This window comes from Gallinula chloropus, assembly GCF_964237585.1.
Source record: "Gallinula chloropus genome assembly, chromosome: 19".
Lineage (NCBI taxonomy): Eukaryota > Metazoa > Chordata > Aves > Gruiformes > Rallidae > Gallinula > Gallinula chloropus.
In genome coordinates, this window is record NC_140104.1 from 2,056,198 (window position 1) to 2,073,488 (window position 17,291).

Consider the following 17,291-nt stretch of genomic DNA (forward strand, 5'->3'; position numbering starts at 1 on the left):
GCTCTCGGCGGAGCCGCTTCTCCCTTCTGCTCTGCTCTGCTCTGCGCCCCGGCCGCCGCCGCCCCAAGCGCGGCTCCGCCCGGCCCGGCTTAATCAGCAACTTCCCGGCCAGCCGCACCTGTCAGCTCCCGGCCGGCGGCGGCCGCGCCACACTGCCGCCAAGCGACACCCGGCGCCGCAAAGACCCGCCCCGCAACGCCACGGCGCGGCCGCGACGCTCGCCGTAAAGCGAGACCCGCGAAAGAGGCGGACACGTGACTCCACCCCCCCCACCCCACCCCGCCCCGGGAGGGTGGCGCGGCCCCATGCGGCGGGGCGCGGCGGTGGCGGCGCTGCTGTGCCTGGGGGCCGCCTGCCTGCTGGGCCGCGGGTTCGATCCCCGGCCCTGGCTGCTGCCGTCCCGCGGCCGCCTGATGAGCGCCTCCGAGCTGGCCCGGTACCGCGGGGCTGCGGGAGAACCCGGCCTCTACCTCGCCGTGCTGGGCCGCGTGTTCGACGTGGAGCGCGGCCGCAGGCACTACGGCCCCGGCGGCCCCTACAGCGGCTTCGCAGGTACCTCCAGCGGGGCGGGAGGTCTCAGGGGTCGCTGAGGCGCTGGCAAGGGAGTAGCGGGGTGCTGCGGGGCCTGCCTGGGGCTGGGGGGCTGGCGGGGCCTCCCCGGGGCTGGGGGCAGGGGGGCTGGGAGCTGTCGGGGCCTGCTTGGGAGGCTGGCAGGGCCTGCCCCGGGGCTGGGGGCTTGGGGGGGCTGGCGGGGCCTGCCCGGGGCTCAGGGCCTGCCTGCCCGCAGGCAGAGATGCCACCAGAGCGTTCGCCACCGGTGACTTCACGCAGGCGGGGCTGGTGGATGACGTCTCAGCGCTGTCGCCGGGCGAGATGCTGGCCATCCAGAGCTGGTTCACCTTCTACTGCGACAACTACCATCCCGTGGGTAGGTGGTTCTGGCCAGGGTGACCACACGTGTCTAGAGGAGAGCAGGTGGGTGAGGGTCCAGTCAGCCTCCAGCACGGCCGTGGGATGCAGGTACCGTCTGTATCCACCGTGGTGAGGGTTGTCTGGGGACTGCCAGAGACCAGCACACTGAAACCTGGGCTGGAGCTGCTGCTGAAGCAGAGCTCAGTTTGCTTTCCTCCAAGGTGAAATTTCATCGTTCCCCCTGAGCTGTCAGCTGGAGCTCTCTGCCCTGCTCCTGTTGAGCAGAAGGCCTGAGTCGTCCCTGGGCGCCCTGAGGTCAGGAGAGCTCAGAGGGCTGCAGGAGCAGGGAAGCTGTTTAGGGGGGTGAGGTGCATGGGTGGGAAAAAAGACTTTCTGGTCTTTAATGAGTTGGTGCCTGAGCTTATTCTGCTTGTTAACATGGGTAAATTGCCATGATCCAGAGATGGAAGGGATGTAAGCTCAGTTTGGTTTTAAAAGAGGACTATGGCAAGATTCTCTTTTTTTTGGGGGGGTGTGTCTTTAAATAACCAATAATATTTTTTTAAAAAAGCCCAAACCTCTTCATTTTCCTTGCCTGGAAACACTGTGCTCTTAATTCTTCTCTCTCAGGGAAGCTAGTGGGCAGATTCTATGATGACAACGGGGCACCGACAGAAGCCTTAAGGCAGGCTGAGGCTGCCATGGAGGAAGCTCTCAAGTTCAAAGCTCAAAGCGAGCAGAGGAAGCAACAGTTTCCACCCTGCAACTCTGAATGGAGCTCAGCTAAGGGCAGCCGATTCTGGTGCTCCAGACAGAGGTAAAGTCAGCCTTCTTGCTGTCATGAATAGACCCTTTGGAGCAGAGCATCTCTGTCCCCTATTTTTTTGCATGTCCCAAGCTTTGCCATTGCCTCTCCTATCATAGCAGGAAAGGGTTCTGCTGCCACCATGCTCTGTAGTCTGGAGGTGAGGTGCAGGGCATTGGGCATGGTCATTGTCCTGCCTGCATTCTTCAAGCTGCACTGCCAGGCAGAACCAGAGCCAACTGGCACAGAGCAGCCATGCTGTCCTCTCCCTGCCAGGTTGGGCCACCACTGCTGCTGTGTGAATCAGAGTCCCTGGATGTTTCTCTTCCAGCTAGTGCAGAGTAGCACAGAGGTGTAGGTTGGGCTAGTGAAGATGTTCTCCAGCATAAGGTAGCAGAGGAAAACTGGTAGGCTGGTAACAGAAAGATAAAGTTTCATCCAATCACTAATAATTTTAGGAATTTTATTTCTGAGGCAGAAACTCACACTGAAATCAGAATCAGGGCTCAGAATTTCCCCTATCTTCACATGGCCCTCCTGCTCTCAGAAAAAGAGGTCAGCAGTCCTACTAGGACTGTCTGCTGCAATGGAAACAGATTTTCTCCCCTGTCAGGAATGCAGGGATTCATTTGTGGTTTTCAGACAGTTTCACAGCCCGTCTCATAGGCTACTGCCCCAACAGTTTTCTCTTAAAACCACATAAAAATGAGGCTGGGCTTTGAATAGTCATTTCCTAGTTGGCCTGTTTAGTTGTATTCTCCTCTGGGTTTAGGGGCTGTTTTGGTTGGAGATGAAATCATTTCACAGGCTGCACTGCAAAATGCTCCTGCAGCCCAGCAGTGGCACTGTGATCTGCTGCTACCTGTGAGTGAGCCTGGGTGTCGTGAGGCAGTCACTGTGCAAGGGTTTGCAGGCTTAAAAGATGCAGTAGCTGGGGCACAGGCAGGATGTGGCCCATAAAGAGACACTATGGAGCAGTTGCAGAAGTATTTGAGGGTTTTTTCCCCCTTTTAATTCTCAGTATCCCTGAGAGCACAGAAGGCGGCCTGTGGTTACCAGTGAGCAATCAGCTACCCTCAAAAAGGCTGGCAGACACACTAAAAAGGCTGTGATTCCTTCTCCAGCAGTAGAAACATGGCAAGCAGAAGTGGGTTGCCCCCAGAGGGCTGAGAGATCATGTAGCAGCACTGACAAAACCAGGTTCAGGCCCCAGGTTTCTGAGCCACAGCCCCAGACAGGTGTTGAAAGCTGTGGGAGCGCAGCCTGGCCCAGTGCACGTGCTGTTCTGCCTCTCCCTGCTTGTCCTGTGTTTATTACCCAACGGTTCTGAGTGTGCTGGAGTTGTAATTTGCTTCACATCTTCCCTCCTTAGCGGGGGAGTGAGCAGAGACTGGGCTGGGGTCCCCCGCCAGCTGTACCAGCCCGGTGCCGGGGGCAGTCGCTGCGTGTGTGTCCGGACCACCGGCCCCCCCTGGGACCAGCTGGGCTCCTCCCAGCACAGCAACAGAGGCGACCTGGATGCCCCTCACCTGGAAGAGTATGAGGGCTGCCACCCCCTGGCCCCACAGTGTGTGGTACCTGGGTGAGTCCCCGTGCTGGGGCCCTACAGCAACGCTTCGGGGGGGCAGCTGCAGCTCCAGCTGGGGGGCTGCTTTTGGAGCTGCAGCTGCCCCCCAAAGGAACCAAAGCTCCTGCTCACTAATCCTGGGGGACCTGGGAAGGGACAGATCTCCAGTTCACTACTTCCAAGGGACCCTTTATTTTGGCCACGGGATGGGGTGGGGAGAACTGGAGTTCTGGCTCAGTAGTTCTGGGGGGGACCTCCAGTCTCCTGCTGGGAACCCAAGTGCTGTCTTACTAGGGACAGCCTTTCTTTTGGTCATTAATAGTTCCCTGTGTGCTTTTCTCAGCTCTACACACACTCAATCACAGACATGCAGTAGCTCCCAAGGCAAAGGAGCCAGGACTGACAGACATACCAGGCCTGAAACCTCCCCAGGCAGCCCACAAGCAGCCCCTCTGACCCTGGGGCTCAGGGCTTTCCTTTCCAAGGGAACCCTCCTAATGCCCTGTGTCATTTCTCTACTCTACCTGCATTCAGTTTTCCCCCTCTGAAGGGCTCACACTCCAGACCCTGCCCCTCCTGACTGCCAGTTGCAGAGAACAGAAACAGCATTGCAGGAAAGAACCAGGTGTCTGTCTTGGCCCTGGACTCAGGAAGGAAGCTGAGTTTCAGATCCCACTGCACAATGGATCCCTGTGTGTCTGATTTGCTACATGTGTTCAAGTCTTTGTCCATGACAGATCCTGTCATTCCAGGTGGAGACTCTGTACAGCCAAATCCCTCCCTGCATGACAGTGGCTGGCAGCCCAGCTGTCCCTGTGACTGGCTTCTGCTTGTCCCTGCAGGAAGGAAAAGAGGAGGTGGGGGGTGGACTCTTGCAGCTACAGGTAGAATAGAACTGTTAATTAATATTTGACTTACAAAAGTTGTTAAGGATCTATTTTTGTTTGTGTTCTGTTTCATTTTCTGTAGAATATAAAGCCAAATGGCTGTAAACCATGTGAGGAGAGAAAAAAAGTGTTAATAAAAATGCAAAGCTCCAACATTTGCACAAAAGGAGCCCTGTGGTGTTGCTGTTTGCACTAACTGATCACCTTGGCAGCTCAGCTTCTTCCTTTTCTGTTGTGGAAATCTTGCTAGTTGTACTTTGAGCCAGTGGTATAAGCACAGGTATTGGGCCAGGCAATCTTTAAAAGCAGTCTTATGGTTTGGGCTACCTCCTTGCATTTCAGTACATTCTGGAGGGGAAAAAAACCTGGACTGTCTGGAGTCAGCCTGTTTAATCAGCCCAGAATCGCTTGAGCTTAAATTTCAGCTGACAGCTGTCCCTGTTCTGGTGTGTCAAACCGTGGATGCAAAGGGGAAGTGAGTGGGAGAACCCCCATCAGGCACTGAATCTGAAATCCCACTGCCTCAGAAAGATGAGGGTGGTGGGTGTTGGCCCTTGGGGAGCAGCTCAGGGAAGGTTAAAATCACTCTGAACTATCCTGAGTATGAAAGTTACCTCAACCTAGTGAGATGTTTTGTGTTAGTGCCAGTGCTGTGCAGAGATAATGCTTCCCATTCCCCAGGGCAACGTGGGCACTCAGAGGTGGCACAGACTGGGTGCAGGTGAGTGCCCAGTTACCTAACAGTGGTTTATTCTCACCATCACACTGCTGGGACTCATGGTGTGAGCCTGTGGCAGTTAAAGTAGGAGCAAGACTACTTCTACACCCACAGCAAGGATAAATCAGGCTAGCCAAGCAGCTACAGAGAATGACACTTCTGCAACAACCTCTTTCCCTCCCCTTACACTGTTTTGTTCATCTGCCACCAACCACACAGTTCTAAGGCCAAGGATTCCTTTTTGCCTTTCCTTTCAAGACACAGTAAAGAAATCTGGCTCCATTTCTGGACTTGAAATCAGACAAGTTGTACAGATGGTGGTTTGTCTTCAGCTGGTATTTTAAGAAAAGCCTGGAACAAACTATTTCTCCACAGGATCTTACCTCTCCCCAACAGAGTAGCAAGCTGCAAACTGGTAACTGTTAAACACTTGCAGCACCTTCAAGTACACAGCAAATCACTACATTTCTTCTTCTGAAGATTGTCCTCCTGCCTCTTTTGGTGCTAGCAACAGACCAAATCAAAATCAGACCCAAAGGATGTTAAATGCTCTGAGTCCAGGCTGGTTTCTTGGAAACTCACAGTCAGCTGAGCTGTGCTGGAGACACTGCTCATCACGCCTGGCTCCATCCTCACAGACTCCTGAAGCAGCACACCAGGGCTCAGGGCCAGATTCTTGTTAGTCCTCCAGGAGAAGCAGCCAGCACTGTCCAGCTTGCACTGACCAAGACTCCAAAGGCAGTGAAAGGTAAGCCTGATGGTTCCTCTGCTGTGATGCAGCAGCAGCAGCAGCACTGGAACCAGGGGGACACTTGCTCCATCCCACTGTTACCGCAGGTAGTAATCAATGGCAGCAGAGAAAGCAGCAAATCCACCACAGCCAATAACTCCTGCCTGCAAACCAGCTGCAAGGCAAAGAACAGGGGGGAAAATGAGAAAACAGGACAGGTATTTTTCTTCCCAGTAACTAGTTTACGTTGTGCTGGTGTGAAGAGCTTAGAGCTGCAGAAACGCAGTGGCCTGATGCCAGGGTCACACTGGCCTTGCCACTGCCCAGGGTGAGGGAACCTGGCTGGCCTGGGTTTGCCCCAGCTGAGAGCCCAGCACCAGGGAGCTGCTTGTTCTTTAAAAAGGGTGAGGGGGAAGTTGAGGGAAAGAGAAAAAACCCAAACCACTGTCCTGGCTGGGTCCCCTCCTTTCTCCTTAGCAGGGAAACAGGAACAACTGCAAAGTCTTTGATTGCTGGGCAACAGCTGGAAACATCAGGGTGTTACCAGCACTGCTCCCATCCCAACTCCATCCTCTGTTAGGCAAGAAATTAACCCCATCCTGGCCAAAAGCAGGACACTGGCCCACACCTGATTTAGAACTGCCACCAACCAGCAAGGCACATGGGGTGGGTGCTGTGTTGCTGAGTCTTCCCCCAGGTGACAGAAAACACCAGTGGCTATTGCTGATCTCAGTGCACTCTGATCTGAGCACTGCAAGGGGCTTTGCTACAGGAGAATAGGAAGAGCAGCTCTGAAAAGCTCTAAAAGGATTGGGGCCAGGGCTGATACGACTTCACAAGCTCACTTAGAAGCACTTTCAAGGGCACTTATTTTCTTTCATGCTCTGTGGACAGGTTTTTTTTAATCTTAAGGAGAGGTGAGAGAAGTTTGGTATGTCTGATGAGCAGAGGAGGTCTCTTCCTACTTGGGGATTTTCTCCAGATGCTCAAGGCTTCCCAAAGTTCCCACTAGTGCCCACTGAACTGAAATCCCAGTGCTCCTGATCTTTGTACTGAAATAGAATTGTCTGTTTGAATTCATAGAGGAGAAAGGAGGAAAGCAATTCACACACTGTGCAAATTAACAGAGTTACTGCCAGTGAGATGTGTAAGGAGAGCTCTGTCAGCACAAGAACTGTAGCTTCACAAAATTGCTCAGTATGAGTTTTTGGCTCCGTCCCCACGACCCCACAGTGAGTGTGGGCTGCTAACACTGTTTCCTGATTTTTCTTTCAAGTCAATTCTGCTGTTTTTCCTCCAGTCTCACTGTCCTGTCCATCCAAACCACCCCTACCCACAAACACCTTCCAAAGTGACAGGAAAGCTGTCGAGAGCGCCGTTCTGCCAGTCTGGAGTACATCTTCATGTTGACATCACCAGAACCCCCTGCAGAGAGGTTTTTGGGGGTTGTTCAGTTAAAAAACCACTGCATGCTGCCTACCCAGACTGGAGTCTTAGCACAGGAAGAGCCTGCAGCATGCCCTACTGACCTCTGAAGCCGATCGCTCCCCCGGTGATGCAGCCGCTAATGACGCTGTTCTTCCAGTCGGACTTTCCACGGTACTGTGGGATTGGGAACCAGAGTTAGCAGCTAAACAGGGAAGACACACTCAGTATCCTTACTAACACCAAGAAAGATTCAATGACCTTGCAGGCCTTTCTGAGCTGGGGGTGTTTTTCCCTCTGTTCGCAGCAGGTGGCTCCCTGCACTCTCAAACATGAGACGTGCAGGGCCAGGAGAAGAGGAACAGGTCACCAGGAGAGAGAAGGCAAAGCCATGTGGTGCAATGCAGTGCTACAGCAGTCTCAGGTGAGCCAGTCCAGCCCCCAGAAGGCAGGGACTTTAGAGGCACTACAGCTATACAAGTGCTGCACAGGACCTGGCCACACAGCCTGGTTCTCAGCACAGGTGAGCACTACAGCAGCCAGCTGTTTCCCTATCCTATTTCCACAGTCAGAGCTCACTAGCTTCTCACCAGTGCAGAGATCTCTCTGTTCTGTTCCATTGGGCAAACAGATCCACTTTTCTTTGAGATGAGTTAAGAAATAATTGTTTAAAAAGCATCACTCCAATTCTTCTAATTTCCCTATTCAAGAAAGTGGATGATTTACCACTGAGCTGCACAAGGTCATTTTGTGCTGTTGGGGCAAGAATCTGCTGTTACTTAAGAGCTTTCATCAAGGGATCCCTTTTGGCATGTGGAATTTTTAAAGGCTCAAATTACCACATTGCAACTCACAGTTTGATGTTATGAAGTAACAGGTACTTGTAGTTAGGGTTTTAAAAAGTAATGCCTGTACTTGCCAATACAATCAGGGCTTGAACTGCAAAGGACTTCGCTATGGCATGCTCTGCTGTTCATTCTGTCAGAGAACAGCAGTTCTGAAGACAAGGCTCAAAAGCCAAAAGGCTTTGGTGGCCAAGATACTGAACAAACTAGCCTACACCCCTGCCCTATTACAAAGACAACATGCATGCTTATCACAGAATCACAAGGTTGGAAAAGACCTTTGAAGGTCATCAAGTCCAACCATTCCCATCCTAAGCTAAACCATATCCTTAAGTACCTCATCAAGCCTTTTTTTGAATACACCCAGGGAAGGTGACTCAACCCCCTCCCTGGGCAGCCTGTGCCAGCCCTGACAACTTTTTAAGTAAAAAATTTTTTTCTAATATCCAATCTAAACCTGCCCTGGGGCAGCTTGAGGCCATTTCCCCTTGTCCCATCTCCTGTCCCCTGGCTGGAGAAACCATCACCCACCTCTCCACACATCTCCACCTCTTATCTGGACCTAGTGAAAGTGATTCAGTGGGCAAGAAAACAGTTCTTAAGGCTGAAGAAGTTGCTACTCACAGATTCCACCAGACACTCGGTGCAAGAGAACATGGCGCCCACAATGGCGAAGTTCTTGGCGTAGGATATGCCCCGCTGCCCCATGTCCTTCAGGACCTCCCTGGCAGTCGGCGTGCGATACGGGTCCTTGGGATCAAACCCCACGTTGGTGTCGATGCCAGCAGTGAAGACACCAAAGGCACCGCCCAGAACGAAACCTGTGGAAGACACAGAGTTAGTACGGGACCTGGGCTGGGTCCGAGCAGCAGCTCTGCTCCCACCCCCTGTCCACCCCGCAGCGTGGAAGGGGCAGGGCAAGAGCACACGCGGCCTGGCTGGATGCTGCAGGCACTGGGAAGGGCTGGGAGCGCCTCTTCCTTGGCGAGACAGGCAGAGATCCGTCCCTGGGACCCGCGACAGACGCCTGAGGAGGCTTCGAGGGGGGGAAACTAAACACGGGGACCCCTGGGGTGCTGCCTGCTCCCCACCTGCCCCTTTCCCGGTGCCACGGGACGCGCCCAAGCCGCCCCCACTGCTGCCTGCCCCGACCCCCGCTCCCCCTCACCGCCCGGTCCCTGCAGCCTCCCCCGCCGCACCTCCCAGGCAGGCCAGCGCCGCCTTGAAGGGGCAGCTCTCCATGGCGCGCTCCACCAGCTTCTGCTCCTCGCTCTTGGGCGGGCTGGGGATGCCGCCGAAGGCAGCGGGGTCCCAGGCGCGGGGCCGCCGCTCCTCGCCCACCAGGTGCTTCAGCAGGAGGCTGTACTGCAGCGGGGGCGGCTCCGGGCCGCCCGGAGCGGAGGACGGCGGCCCAGCCGCCATGACCGGCCTAGGACACCCGCCACCGGCTGGGTACGGTATCCCAGGCTCCCGGCGGCGCCGGTAAAGTAGCTCTCGGGAGCCGCGGGGGCTGATGGGAGCAGTAGTTCCGCTGATGTGAGGCGCCGGCCGCGCTTCCACGCCGTATGGCCGTCAAGGGAACTACAAGTCCCGGCAGGCTCCGCGGCGCGGCCCACGCAGGTGGGTGTGTCGCGTGGCGTCTCACGGGATTGGCCCTCGGGGCGCAGCGGGACTACATTACCCGGCGTGCTGCGCGCCAGCCCCCTGGCGGCAGCTGGGACGGCTGCAGGTGAGGTGAGGGCTCCGGCGCGAGCATCCCCGCGAGCGGCGGCGGCAGCAGGTGAGCGCGGCGGCGGCGGCGGCTGCGGGGGGGGGCTGGGGGCCTCGCCCGGGGCGGCCCCAGGCTGGGGGAAGGCTGAGGTGCCGCAGTGCGGGACCGAGTCCCTCTGCCCCCGCTGAGGTGCGGGGAGGGGGCGGGAAGCTCTGAGGCGTCGCGTTGCCCCCACACTGTCCCCTCACCGGCCCCTCGTCCCCCCTTCCCGCCGTGTCCCCCCGGTTGGCTTCTGCGGGCGGGCGGGGGGGCAACAGGTCCCGCGGCGGGGCGGGTGTCGCAGCCTTTCCCCGCGCCGACCGGGACGGCGGCACCTCTCGGGCGAGGGTCGCGGTGAGCGGGGTGGGCGCTGAGCCCGGGTGCCGCTGCCGGTGCCCAGAGCCGCTCCCGCCGGAGCCCTGGCCCTGCGGAGGGGCGGGTCGGTGCTGTGCCGCCCCTGAGGCGCTGCCGGCTGTGCGGGTGCGGGTGTTGGATCCCGGGGCAGCCCAAGGTTTGCCCCAAGAGCCTTTAAACATCGTCTGAGGAGAGAGATGAGGAGCCCCAGGGCACCTCAGCGGGTGTGCACCAAGCCCTGAGCTCAGAAAAGCCACCTCCACTTGTCCATGTCTTCCCCGGGCTGCCTGACAGCCCTGGAGCATCAGCCCCCTTCTGTAACCTTTCGGGGGGAACCCTGGCTGCCCCCGTTGTGAGGCACCAATCTCGCTCCAGAGGGCTCAGAGAATAACCAACCCCCATCTTTCTGGGGCAAAACTCAAGCTTAGCTCACGTCAAACCCTCCTGAAGCTGTGTCTCCTGGGAGCCTGGTGTGTTTGGTGATGAGGGAGGGTCGTGGCGTGTCACCCTGGGTGAAGGAGGCTGCTGTGTGAGCACAGAGCCATCTCCACCTCTCCTTGTGCTGCGCGTGGCTCTGTCTGTTCCACGGCCTCTCCTGGATGAGAACTGGCTTTCTGTTCGGCCTGGCCCAGCTGGAGCTGGGTATGCCTTAGGAAGGGCTTTCTTGACTTCTTTTATGATATTTTTTTACTATTTTAACTCCAAAAGTTGCCCCCAGGTGTGTTACACCCCTGAGAAACAGCAGCTGTAGCTTCCCTGGGATGCTTCCAATGGCTGTATTTCAATCAGAGAAAATTCTTCAAGTGATTTAGTGATTGTTTTTCCCCTACGTGGTTTGGTTGGTGATACAGGCAGTAGGGAGATGGTTGGACGAGATGATCTTGGGCACCTTTTCCAACTGTAATGACTCCGTGAAGCTTAAACCCTTCTTGATACCCTGAAACACAAACTCACCTGAGATCCTGAAGCAAGAGATTTTCTTGGTTTATTATTATTTTCTTAATCCTTTACGATTTTTCTTGCTAATGTCTTAGTCTAGGACAGGACAGGTAGGTTCATATAATTTAAATCGATGGTTTTACCACTTCCAATATTTAATTATACGAAGTTTTGTTTCCAGCAACTTTCCTCTTAAATCCCAGTGCCCTCTACTGGCTGCACCGGCGGGGTCTGCCTGCCCCTTCCCTCTCCACTCTTATTTTAACCATTTTCTTTCTTTCTTTGTTACTTTTCTTTCTTTTTTCTTTTTCCTTTTTTTTTTTAAGGTCAGAAGCTATTGCAGAGTGTGCTGTTTAAATCCTACTACACCAGTATCTTGACAAGGTGGAGAAGGATGCTGGCAGGATGGTCTCCCTAAGGAGCACTGAACTTTAGATTTTCAATCTTCTCCTTGATCCAAAATAACCTAGTTGGGCTGATCTTGAAGTCACACTGCAAAGCCTATTTTCCAAAAGCATAAAAGGGAAAGGAAAAAAAAAATAAAAGATACATTGGATTTGGACCCTGAGCACTGCGAGTTCATGTGTGTAGCTGGAATTATTTTTACTTTTTCTCTGTTCCAATGTTTTGCAGAAAGTGCTGGGTTACTATTTGTAAATAAAATAGTGTTGGGAATAAATATTTAGTAAATATATTTTTAGAAAATGCTGATATTTATATGTAAATGTTTCTATATAAATACAAATATTTATTTATATAAAAATATTCTGGTTTTATATATATATAATGAAATTATTATGATTTTATATATAAAATAATAAAAAATGCTAACCAATTTACTATTTAAGAAAACAGCAGATTGGGAAAAAAAAGCCCAGTCAACTAAACTTGTCTAGTTCAGAAAAAATAAAGGCTGAAAATAACTTTCAGCTTGCAGCTAGCCCTTACTTTGTTTCCTAATAGATGCAAACACAGAACAAATTAAATACAGCAGTCTCAACTTTAGGTGTAGTGTGGCTTAAAAAACTGCATTAAATTCCTATATAAATTCCATATATACAAATACATATCTATTTGTATATATGTGTATATTTATATGCAAATATTATATTTTATTTATATTTATATTTTAATATAAAATATATGTGTGTATTTACATATGCATTTAAAAAATTTATTTATATTTATTTGTATATAAATATGTTTGTGTTACTTCCCCCTTCTTAGCTATTCAAATATGTTTCTCCTCTTGCCCACTCATGCTGTTCTGTGAACAAATGGGTGTGCTTGAGTCTTGGAAGAATCTCAGCTGCCTGAATGGATTCTTCATGAGAGTGAAATCAGATGGAGGATGAAGGCTTGGAGTGAGGGTCTGAGAGTTCAAGGCACCTTTGGTAAATAAGTTGTTCAATTGGAACTCTCAGCTGTTTTTTTTCTTACAAACCTGTGAAGCATCTTCCCTGCAGACGTGTGTAGCCAAAGCATTTGGTCCTCTTCCTTCACCAAGGATGCTGTGCCTGAAATCAGACTTCCATCTCGGAGCTGTGAAGTCCAGTCTAAGAGCTCAAGGTTGTTTTTAACCTGGCCTGGTCCCAGATGAAACATTTCTGGTCCATGTGAGCATCACTCCTTCCTGTGTGATGAAAGCATTAGGTGCAGGGTGTCATCAGTTGTTCTACAGCCTGTGCATCCAGCATGCTCAGTGTCTTGTTTCAGCAGAGGGCAGCATGTGGGGATAATAAATAATTGCTTTTCACTTGGCCTTTATGGTGACTCAGTCTTTTTCCCCCATGTCAATAGACAGGATAAACCTTGGGGGGTTTTTTTTGTGTGTGTGAAATCCTGGTTTTCCATATGTCTCTTAGTTACAGAGCTCCCAGGTTTTGAATGGGCTTTGGTTTTCATATTGCTGTGTTTTACTCTGTGAAACTGCCAGTCCCAGAGCCCTGCCTGCAGTTATCTAACTGGCCAGGAAGTGGCTGAAGGTGGAAGTCCATAATAGATTAAATCCACTTTTCATCACTACCTCTCTGCACCTTTTTCCCTTTCCAGAGCTGATGATCTAGGGGGATGAGAGGAAGAGGGGGTCAGTCAGTGGCTATTTTAATTAGAAAAAAGAGCAGCTTTCTGTCACAGCACAGGCAGGAGGGAGGATGGCTGCTTTGCAGCTGGGCACACCACGCTCTCACTTTGTGTCTTGCATAGCTGGGGTTTCTAGTAGCCACAAAAGGAAGTGTGCTGGGGCCTGCTGGGCTCTGATTCTGGCAGCCACACTTAATAACACTTAACGTTTCAATTCTGTAGTCATCTGTGTAATGTCTGATGCTTTTCTACTTCTCATCTAGGTTGTGAATGTGTTTGGGTTTTTTAGAGAGGTTTTAGGTTTGAAAGGCCATTGGAGGCTTTGTGATCTATACCTACATTCAGTGAAGGAAAGTGGCTTTAACTTTTGTCCTTCCCTTAGCTTATGTGAGTTTAGTCTGTCTATTTGTTTGAGTGCAGTGGGGCTTTTTTTCATCTGAGGTAGCCAGGCTTTCCATGTTGGAAAATGCTGTTGCTCCCATGGCAAAGAGCTGAAGTACTGCAAAAAGCTTAGATTAGACACCAGCTTGGCAGGTATATGGGAGTTAAAACTAAAAAGCCAGCCTCACTCACTGATTTTTTTTTTAATATATTTTTCTCTTTAGGCCAATATAAGATGAGCTGCAGGGAGAGGTGTTTCAGTGAAAATCTCCTTTTAGGATCAGCAGCTTGTTCCTTGTGACTCGTTTCTGTAACTCGGAGAGAAGCAGGATGTGGGTTTTCAAGATGATTGTTTGATCCTGTCTGCTGTCTTTAACGTTTTATATCTCCAAGTGCACATCCTCTTTGAAAGCAAGGTGGCTCTTTTCATGTTTGTCCCACTTCAGAAAGTTACTCCTTCCCCTCTTCACGGTTCCCATAATATTACACATCCTTTTCACCTATGGAATTCAAAATGTACTTGCAGCTCACAGTCTAAAAAAAGACCTGTGTAAAGTTTCAGGCATCAGCATCATCTCTCAGGGATTTGAGCTGTTGCTATAGAAGTCTAAAGTCTCTTTTGAGAGACCTTTCCAGTATAAAGAAGTTGATACTGGAGGAAAGTTGTCATGGAAATGTGTGGCAAAAAAAGAGAAAGAAAACCTCAATTTGACTGTTACGTAGGCTCAGCCAACTTGAAGTGGCTCCCTATCTAGAGATCTGATTCTGCAGATTCTTTGTTATGTTCCAGTGGACTGGAACACTCCAGACTAGAGCTAAAAAATAATGTTATTTATATCACCAGAGACACCTCTTCAACTCACTAAGCTTCGTGCTTATCCAGATTCAAGCTTCCTGGCTGCTTAATAACATGTAAAATGGGGTATGGTGGTATTCCTTTGGGTACCCAGCCCTCCAGATGTGGAGGTGAGCTCCTTTTCCAGCTGTGTGGCTGTGTTGTGGGGTTGGGGCTGGTTCCCTGCTGCCAGGTCGTTGGGGTTGGTGCAGAAAGCCACCTCTGAGCTCGTTGGAAGGACCCCCAGCTGACGTGGGCAGGCAGGGAATTTCCAGCAGCCCCTGGTTCTACCAGAGCAGTAGCACAGCTTTTTATAGTACCTCGTACAATGACCTCTCTGAAAGGATTTATAGAGCTACCACTATTGGGATGAGGCTTTCAGAAGTGATTTTTTTAAGTAACTAAAAATAGTTTGTTCTGCAAGCTTCAGTGCCATTGCAGATCTGAGCAGAAGGAGTCCTTTGTGTCCAGCTAAACCATGGTACAAGCAGACCTCTCACCATGAATTTCTCATCCACTTACACCATCACCAAGCCTGGTTGGCTCCCTGGTTTCGAGCTTTCTGTGTCTCTCTTACTAAAGCCTCCTGATATCTAATAGATGTGATTATGAGTGAGCTGCCTTTAAATATCTATTAGCAGTGTCACCATGGTAACTGCTCCAAGAGTTGCTTGCTGGTAGAAGGTTTCCAGCTCTGAGATACAACAGGGTAAGAGGCTTTGGCTGTTGTTTCATGGGTTGGATGAGATCACCTGCAGTAACAGGAAAAAAATAAGAGATTTATTATTTTTAATTGCAGTGCATGTTAATGGCACTGAAAGGTGTAAGATCAATTCTGGAGCCTGTCCTCAGATCAGAGAATAGAGGACAGCTGCATGGGCAGGGGCAGACCAAGCTTTCCCTGGAGAGCATCCCTTCACCAGCAAGCTGCTGCAGGAGTAGGGAAGTGGTGCTCTCCTTGACTGAGCCAACACCTGGCTTTGCTTTTGATACTGCCAACAAGTGAACTAATTAATCCTAATGAAGGATGCCCAATTGTGATTATTCCACTTGCCACAGGAGCAGGCAGAGTTGCTGACTGATTTAGTCTGAAGCAGAAAAAAATTGAGCTTGCTGGTGTTGGCTCTTGGTTCCTCTGTACTCCTCAACTGCTGCTTCTTTCCTTTTTAGCTCTGGGCCTTCAGCTGTCATGTAGCAGGCTAGCAGCCTTGTTGGGCAATATCCAGACTGATACTGGGCTGCTGTGCTGGACTTGCTAATCTCTTCCCCCTTCCTTCTCTCACATCTGCTTTCTTCCCAAGTTCCTGTTGCTTGGCCAATCAGTCCTCTCTTGCTCTGTCATGGTGGCTGTTTCTGTAGGCATCTTCCCATGACTGGATGGCTAATGTGACCCAAGCTGAGTGGTGTGGGTGACACAATAGAAGGGAAGGAGCCATCCAGGGGGATGTTGACAGGCTGGAAAGGTGGGGCTGGGTGAACCTGAAGAGGTTCAACACTGCAAAATATGAAGTCTTGTACTTGGGCTGGAGGAATCCCAGACACATTTACAGACTGGGAGAAGAGCCCCTGGGGAGCAGCCCTGCTGAGAAGGACCTGGGGCTCATGGTGGATGAGAAACTTCCCATGAGCCAGCAGTGCCTCTTGCAGCTCGTGAGGGCGATGGGATCCTGGGCTCCATCAGCAGAGGGGTGGCAGCAGGGACAGGGAGGGGATTGTCCCTCTCTGCTCTGCCCTCCTGAGGCCCCAGCTGGAGTCCTGTGTCCAGAGCTGGGGATCCTAATACAAGAAAGATGTGGGACTGTTGGAGAGGGGTCAGAGGAGCCACAGAGATGCTCAGAGGGCTGGAGCAGCTCCCCTATGGAGAGAGGCTGAGGGAGCTGGGCTGGGTCAGCCTGGAGAAGAGAAGGCTGTGGGGAGACCTCATTGCAGAGTGGTGAGGGGCTGCCCAGACAGGGGGTGGATGCTCCATCCCTGGGGGTGTTCAAGGCCAGGTTGGATGTGGCCCTGGGCAACCTTGTGTAGCTCCAGGCCTAGAGGTTGGTGTCCCTGCCTGTGGCAGGGGGTTGGAGCTCTGTGACCCTTGGGGTCCCTCCCAACCCAGACCAGGCTGGGATTCTGTGTCCCTAATGGTAACTCTGTCACCTCAGGGGGTTGTTTGCTTTTGTTTATTTATGGTAAAACAATCAAAACCTCCATAGAATACTTCTTCCTTTCCATGCAATCTGTTATCTTGCTTCATTACCCTCCTATCTTGGTGTCTGCTGGAGATCTTAAATCATCAGTTGCTCTTATAGAAACTTGGGAAGCTGAGAACCTATTTCTGCTGCTCTCCCACTTCCCATGCTGGGCCTGCTGGTTTTGGCATTGAGGCCTTTTATCTTTTGCTAAGGGACACAGGCACTGGCTAAACAGGCTGTTCAGTGTAGCTACAAGAAGGTGTGAGGCTGAGCTCACAGCCTTTGAGGAGAGGTGCGCTTTGCAGTCCCTTTCCCTGTCTGTGTGTGGGGACAGCTGCCATGGCAGAGCCAGAGCGAGGGGTACTGTGCACCTCTGGGGGAGGAGTTCCTGCTGCTGATGTGCTGATCTTTGTCCTTAGCTGCCTCCTAGGTAACACCATCCACATACTAAGATTATTCTTTTTCTGAGTTTAAAAACACTCATAATTGATTTTAGCTCTGTTTATTGTGTGCCAAATCTGGACTGCTTAAAGTCTGAAGTAATTATGATTTCTAAGCAAGTCCTTTTCATAAGAAACCTTGAAAGCAGAACCAGGATCTCAGAATACAATTTGCATGCATTGTCCCACTGTATATTTCTCAGTAGTTATTCTGTGGCAGGGTGGGTAATGCTGGGATGTTCTCAGTGTTTGGGTCCTTCAAATTCCAGCTGCGTGGTCAGATTTCTCAAGCATGTGAGCTTGATGTAAGAGTTTAAGCAGCAGCCAACATGTTCATTCATACAAGTTGTCTGGCAGAGATTGCTTAACTTGAATTTAGATTCTCCTTCTTTTTCTGGATTTGATTAGCTCACCAAAGCCAAATCTTTATGCCCTAGTAAGAGG

At 51.5% G+C, this 17,291-nt stretch overlaps 2 protein-coding genes across 2 annotated transcripts; one reads left to right on the plus strand and one right to left on the minus strand.

The window, feature by feature from the left end:
• The first annotated feature begins 290 nt into the window (after window positions 1–290).
• Window positions 291–3,334, plus strand: CYB5D2 (cytochrome b5 domain containing 2). The gene is made up of 4 exons (XM_084272986.1): window positions 291–552; window positions 788–928; window positions 1,543–1,729; window positions 3,090–3,334. Exons 1-4 carry the CDS (start codon window positions 306–308, stop codon window positions 3,301–3,303), a joined length of 789 nt encoding a protein of 262 aa, XP_084129112.1. The 5' UTR covers window positions 291–305; the 3' UTR covers window positions 3,304–3,334.
• Window positions 3,335–5,216: 1,882 nt separating this feature from the next.
• Window positions 5,217–9,333, minus strand: TIMM22 (translocase of inner mitochondrial membrane 22). Its single transcript, XM_084272900.1, has 4 exons — window positions 9,089–9,333; window positions 8,514–8,710; window positions 7,149–7,221; window positions 5,217–5,794 (listed from the first exon to the last, which is right to left on the minus strand). The coding sequence occupies exons 1-4, from the start codon at window positions 9,309–9,311 to the stop codon at window positions 5,718–5,720; spliced, it is 570 nt and encodes a 189-aa protein (XP_084129026.1). The 5' UTR covers window positions 9,312–9,333; the 3' UTR covers window positions 5,217–5,717.
• Between the last annotated feature and the right edge of the window lie 7,958 nt (window positions 9,334–17,291).

Excerpts from the sequence above, each read along its gene's own strand:
- CYB5D2 (XM_084272986.1), top strand. The coding sequence starts at position 306 with ATGCGGCGGGGCGCGGCGGTGGCGGCGCTGCTGTGCCTGGGGGCCGCC. Across the intron at positions 929-1,542 it reads CGACAACTACCATCCCGTGG|GGAAGCTAGTGGGCAGATTC; the intron begins GTAGGTGGTTCT and ends CTTCTCTCTCAG. Across the intron at positions 1,730-3,089 it reads TTCTGGTGCTCCAGACAGAG|CGGGGGAGTGAGCAGAGACT; the intron begins GTAAAGTCAGCC and ends TTCCCTCCTTAG.
- TIMM22 (XM_084272900.1), bottom strand. The coding sequence starts at position 9,311 with ATGGCGGCTGGGCCGCCGTCCTCCGCTCCGGGCGGCCCGGAGCCGCCC. Across the intron at positions 8,711-9,088 it reads GGCGCTGGCCTGCCTGGGAG|GTTTCGTTCTGGGCGGTGCC; the intron begins GTGCGGCGGGGG and ends TGTCTTCCACAG. Across the intron at positions 7,222-8,513 it reads CCGAGTGTCTGGTGGAATCT|TACCGTGGAAAGTCCGACTG; the intron begins GTGAGTAGCAAC and ends CCAATCCCACAG.